General features: G+C 56.1%; 1 protein-coding gene across 1 annotated transcript in view; it reads left to right on the top strand.

Moving 5' to 3' along the window:
• Positions 1-6,204, top strand: part of KIF7 (kinesin family member 7) — an 18,264-nt gene that overhangs the window by 3,769 nt on the left and 8,291 nt on the right. The window contains exons 5-11 of the mRNA XM_021718842.1: positions 8-55; positions 556-669; positions 1,219-1,446; positions 2,538-2,653; positions 3,084-3,199; positions 3,364-3,516; positions 5,607-5,809. Coding sequence (XP_021574517.1) covers positions 8-55; positions 556-669; positions 1,219-1,446; positions 2,538-2,653; positions 3,084-3,199; positions 3,364-3,516; positions 5,607-5,809 — 978 coding nt within the window. The remainder of the gene's footprint in view (positions 1-7; positions 56-555; positions 670-1,218; positions 1,447-2,537; positions 2,654-3,083; positions 3,200-3,363; positions 3,517-5,606; positions 5,810-6,204) is intronic.

Here is a 6,204-nt window from a genome sequence, read left to right as displayed (position 1 = left end):
CATCGAGAGCGCCTCGGCCGACGAGCAGGCCGCGCAGGGGCCCGGCGGGCGAAAGGTGGCCGAGGGCCGGGGTGCTGGGGGCCGCGGGGGTGGGAAGGGAAGGAAAGAGGAGGGTCTTGGGGCAGGCAGCGGGCCGAGCACGTTCGGGATTCAGAGTCAGTTCTGCGGGTGACCGCGGTGGCTTCCTTAACTTCACCTAGCCTCAGGGCCCCCATCTGTAAAACAGGGACAACCCGAGGACTTACCTCCGGGTCGCTGGAAGGGCTGGAGGGCGTAACGAGGCTATCCTAGGGAGGGCTTGGGAAGTTGTTCCTAAAAAGAGCGGTGATCTAATTAATAGAAGTATGATTAATAGCTGCAAGAGATGGCCCAGATGGCTTGGGGAGGATGCCCCCGGCCGGGCGAGGTCTGGGGTGCTCTCCCCACCAGTGGGAGCCCCCACTGCAGGCAGGGATGGAACAGAGTAGGTGGGAAGCAAGGCTCGACGAGAAAGGACCAGGTGTTTCAGCACTCGCTGCCAGCTCCTACCGCTGAAGCCCTCTTCCTGCCCCACAGGAAGATGAGGGGGCACAGCTGCTGACACTGCAGAGCCAGGTGGCGCGGCTGGAGGAGGAGAACCGAGACTTTCTGGCTGCGCTGGAGGACGCCATGGAGCAGTACAAATTGCAGGTGCGTTTGCAGCTTCGCTTCAGGGAAGGCTTCCCGGAGGAGGGGAAGTCGGAGCTGAGTTTCCTGGGAAGAGTGAGTTAGCCGGGGTCGGGTACTGGGGGAGGGGTGCAGGGATCGGGGATGCACAACGCGAGCAAAAGTGGGGAGGTGAGCAACAGAGCAGTGCGGGTAGGTGTGCAGGACCTGCGCGGGGCAGCTTTGCTGGTGGTGGTGAGCCTGGATAGAGGAGAGGCTGGAAGAGTTGCAGCAGGAGACCTTAGGTCAGCGTTGCGCCTTGCGCCCCCTGGTGGCAGTGGTTGGAGATGGCGGGCTGACACGGTGGGATTGTGATGCGGCGTGGTGAGTTTGAGTCTGAACTAGTACGGTGTGGAGGAGGGGTGAGTGGGGGACGAAAGGTGGTCGAGGGTGTGTGTGTCCCCCTTCGGCTTTAGCCCAGAGAGGGTGAGGTAGCCTCAGACCTACCCTTCCGTTTCCTGCTCTTTACCCTGTCAGGGAGCATCCCTGTCCCTGGCATCCGCGCCCCTTCAGCGCCTGGACCATGTCTTGCAGAGCGACCGTCTGCGTGAGCAGCAGGAGGAGATGGTGGAGCTGCGGCTGCGACTGGAGCTGGTGCGGCCTGGCTGGGGGACCCTGGAGCTCCTGCAGGGCCTGCCTCCTGGGTCCTTTGTGCCTCGGCCTCATACAGCCCCCCTGGGAGGTGCTCATGCCCATGTGCTGGGCATGGTGCCCCCTGCCTGCCTTCCTAGAGATGAAGGTGGCCCTGAGCAGCAGGGAGAGGTGAGGAGGGGGCGAGGCTGGGTGTCTGCTGGGCCCTGTTGGACTGGTCAGGCTCGGGTGGCAGAAGGGCAGTGCAGGGGTGCACCTCCCTCCCCTGTGCTTTCATGAGACTGGCGGTAAGGTGCTGCTTTCAGGTGTTCCTACAGGAAGGGCCAAGAGCTGAGTGACTGGAGGATCCAGTGCTGTTGGGCATCTCTGGGGTAGTTGGAGGTTGCTGGGAGTGAGGAGGTCACAGAGGGGGCTCTGGCTTCTGGCAGATGGAAAGCTTGTACACTTCTGCAGATGGAGAGCTCATCACCTCTGAGGCCACCCTTTCTGCCTTTGGATGGCTTTCTTTGCAAGTTCACTTTTTTTTTGAGTCCAGGTCTCACTCTGTCACCCAGGCTGGAGTGCAGTGGCATGATCACTGCAGTCTCAACTTTCTGGACTCAAGTGTCCTCTCACCTTAGCTTCCCAAGTAGTTTGGACTACAGATGCACACAAGCATGCCTGGCTTTTTTGTTTTTTGTTGTAGAGACCTGAGGGTTTTGCTATGCTGTCCAGGCTGTTCTCGAACTCCTGGTCTCAAGCTATCCTCCCACTTCAGCTTCCCAAAGTGCTGGGATTACAGGCGTGAGCAACCACGCCTGGCCAGGTTCACTTTTCCATGAGCCCTGTCTCCCTAAACCTTGGTCTCCTGCTCCTAGTCCTGCCACTTAGGGCCTTTTGGACTAAGCTACCCCTGCTCTGGCTGAAAGTCCTGGGTCATCTCAGCTCTACAAGCCGGAGAGAACTTGGGTTTGGCAGAAGACTCCTGTGCACTCACCACTCTGGTAGTGCATCGTTGGTGAGATAGGACTTGAGTGCAGATGACCTGTGCACAGAGTGGAAAGGGCAGATGGTCACTGAGTGCCAGGAGCTGTGGGAGCTGGTGTGGCAAGAGAGGGACAGGGAGAGAGAGAGCTCTTGCTCCAGCTTGAGATGGAAAAGGCTTCCCAGACGTGTCATCTGAGTCGGACCCTGAAGGGAAGGCGGGACTTGAGTGAGGCATCCAGGGGGAGGCACAGCACAGGGATACAGATTGGGATGGCAAACGGCTCACTCCCCTACAGATGACGAGTGGCAGGGAGGCCAGAGCTGAGGTGGACAGGCTGGGAAGCGGCTCTTCAGCTGCCTCAGAAGAGGAAGAGGAGGAGGAGCCACCCCGGCAGACCTTGCACCTGCGCAGGTGAGTGGGCCCCACTGCCCAGCCTGACAAGGACATGCCTGGGGTCCACAGCTGGCGGGATGAAGATCCCAGCCTTTCTTCCCCTGAGAGCAACAGGGAAAGCCTTTTGGGTCTCAGGGTGCCCTGGCCAGCGCTTGTGGGAGAGGGGGATGGGCTGTGGACTCGGAACCGAGAGGTCCCACTGGGGTGGGTACGAGGCAGTATGGGCCCAGGCCTCCTGATCTCAGCCTCCAGGGTGGCCCTCTGCCCCCAGCTGCCCTACACCTCCTAAGCTCTGCCTTGGCCTCCGATTCCACTGACTTACATCTCATGGTTACGTTGCCCCTGGGAGTGGAAGACCCGGTGGCCTCTCTTCCTCCCTCCAGGCCTGGGAGATGGCTGGGCTGCGCCAGGCCAGGGATGCCTACAGATGCCTGCTTCTGCCCTCTAGAAATGGGATTAGCAACTGGAGCCGGAAGGCGGGGGCCCGCCCAGGGAGTTCTCCAGACAGGAAAGGCCCAGAGCTTTGTCTTGAAGAGCTTGATGCAGCCATTCCAGGTCCCAAAGGTAAGCTGGGTGTGGTACAGAGAAGGTTTCTCCCCTTTAGTCCTCCATGGTCCTGGGCCGGCCACCCTAGGACAGCCCACACACCATCCCTGGCCATGCCCCTCGCTTCCTCCGCCTCCTCCACTGTCATCGGGGCAGCAACCTTGACAGTCTGCCTGTTATAGGGGTTGGCGGGAACAAAGCCCAGGTTCAGACCCATCGGGCCTCCACTTCCACGGCCTCTGAGTGGCGGCTGGCCCAGGCCCAGCAGAAGATCCGGGAGCTGGCCATCAACATCCGCATGAAGGAGGAGCTCATTGGCGAGCTGGTCCGCACAGGTGAGGGGTGGGCACTGGGGCGGGCCTCCCACCTGAGGGAGAATTCCCATCTGTGACTTCTACACTGTCTTAGAGAGGGTTTACAAGGGGTAGTTAGGAGCAGTGACCGGGTGGCCTAAGTTTGATACCCAGCTGTGTGACGTGAGCAAGTAGTGTAACTCCTCTGTGCCTCAGTCTTTTCATCTCTAAAATGGGGTTAGTAATTGCAGGGAAGATGTGAGGGTGAGATGAGTGCATTCAGATAAAGAGCTTAGAAAGACTCTTAGTAAGCAGAGCTGTTCTTACTGTATCAAATGCCTGCTAGGCTTCCGATATTGTGCTGGGCTCGGAATCTTTCGGTCCTGGGGAGCATAGTGAGTGTGGCTGAGGACCAGGTTTCCTCACATTGTGCTATATCTACTACCGGTGATAGGAGTGAAACGGCCGGGGGTTATTTTAGGTGGTGACCCTTTGAGCCTTTTTATTTTAATAGTTATAAATTTGTTTATTACAAAGTTCCTTATGGACGGTTTCAAGCAGACGTATGAGAAAAGAGACTAGTTCCAGGGTCCCCGCGTGTCCCTCAGCATACTGAGCAGCTACCTGGATTTCTCCACATGGGTTTTACCTTGCCCTGTTTTCTTTACTGAAAGATTCTGAAGCAGATCCCAGGCTTCCTGTCCTCCTTGCCTCCCAGAGAGCCTCCCTCAACATTTGGACATGTTTTTATTTTTTAGCTAGAAAAGGTGTCTCGGACATGTTTTTACCTAACCATAATGCCATTAGGACATCTAATAAAACTAATGTCCTCTTTTTTTTTTTGAGCTGGGGTCTCACTCTGTTGCCTTGGCTAGAGTGCAGTAGCATGATCATGGCTCACCGCAGCCTTGACTTCCTGGGCTCAGGTGATCCTTCTACCTCAGCCTCTCAAGTAGCATGCCACCACACTCAGCTAATTTTCTGTAGAGATGAAGTCTCACTGTGTTGCCCAGACTAGTCTTGAACTCCTGGGCTCAGGCAGTCCTCTCGCCTCAGCCTCCCAAAGTGCTGGGATTACAGATGTAAGCCACCGTCCTGATGTCCCCTTCACACCCAGAACATAAACACATCCCCTCAGTCATTCCACGGTGTCTGTTTACAGCTGGATGACTTGGGTCAGGCTCCAGAGTTGTTCCACACATCATACATTCCCCAACATCCATGGGGGATTGGTTCCAGGACCTCCCAAGGACACCACAATCCACAGACGCTCAAAGTCCCTGATATAAACAGTATAGAACCTGCATATAACTGATGTGCACCCTCCCAGTTACTTTATGTCATCTTGGGATAACTTATAATACCTCGTGCAGTGTCAATGCTTTATAAGTAGTTGCTATATTGTATCATTTAGGGAATGGTGACAAGAAAAAAAGTCTGTACATGTTCAGTACAGATACAGCCACCCATTACAAAATGTTTTTTTGATCTGGGGTTGGTTGAATCTGTGGAGGCGGAACCCATGGATCACGGAAGCCGGCTGTGTTTGCTTCTGAGGTCTCCGACGGCTCCCTTCTTTCACCTCTTCATAGTCAGCCTGCAGAATGTTCCACACCTCAAAGCTTTGGGTCCGTTCGCTTCCTTGGGGTGACATTTAACTTGTTCCTTGGTCCTCCAGTTTCCTGCAAATGGACATTAGTTGTAGAAGCTTAATCATATGCAGGTTCAAGTTGCATATTTATATTAGCGTGCATTAGGTAACAATAAAATTAGTTAATGTGCTTCCTTGAGTCACTGCAACAGAAGAGGCTCATTTTAAAAATGAGTTGAGCTGGACACTGTGGCTCACACCTGTAATCCCAGCACTTTGGGAGGTGGAGGTGAGAGGATTACCTTGGCTCAGGGGTTCGAGACCAGCTGAGCAACATGGCGAGACCTCGTCTCTCCAAGAAACCATAAAAAAAAGGGAGTCGATTTAAAGAAAAGTATTAAGTAAACCGTGGTGCTGGTGATGCAAAGGCTCAGTGAGACCACGCCAGTGTCCGAGGGCTAGGAAACATTCCAGGGGGACGGACAGGTGGCTTCTGGGTGGAGCAGGGTCACCTGTGCTGATGCCGCCTGCTTTCTCCCAGGGAAGGCGGCGCAGGCCCTGAACCGCCAGCACAGCCAGCGCATCCGGGAGCTGGAGCAGGAGGCGGAGCGGGTGCGGGCAGAGCTGAGCGAAGGCCAGAGGCAGCTGCGGGAGCTGGAGGGCAGGGAGCCCCAGGACGCTGGCGAGCGGTCTCGGCTGCAGGAGTTCCGCAAAAGGGTCGCCGCGGCCCAGAGCCAGGTGCAGGTCAGTGTTGGGGCCTTAGGAGGTGGGAGTAGGGGCCCGGGGACCAGGACATGTTGGCTCAGAGGCCCAAGCTCACGGTAGAACCTACATATGCCTGGGCCCTCCTACCCCAGCCCTGGCTGGTGGCTCTAGCACCCTCCTGGCCTCCCAAGGTGAGACTGGGATTGTATAGAAGCTGGGGGTCCCTCAGCTTTATTTATTTATTTTTTTGAGTTGGAGTCTCACTCTGTTGCCCAGCCTGGAGTGCAATGGCACGCTTTTGGCCACCACAGCCTCAACTTGCTAGGCTCAGGTGATCCTTTCACCTCAGCCTTCCAAGTAAGCTGTAACTACAGGTGCAGGCCACCACACCCACCTAAATTTTTTTTTTTTTTTGAGTTGGAGTCTCACTCTGT

Source organism: Carlito syrichta, unplaced genomic scaffold (genome assembly GCF_000164805.1).
Source record: "Carlito syrichta isolate Samal-C Ts95f unplaced genomic scaffold, Tarsius_syrichta-2.0.1 Scaffold313872, whole genome shotgun sequence".
NCBI lineage: Eukaryota > Metazoa > Chordata > Mammalia > Primates > Tarsiidae > Carlito > Carlito syrichta.
The sequence above is the reverse complement of the archived record's forward strand: the minus strand, read 5'-3'. Positions and strand labels throughout refer to the sequence as shown.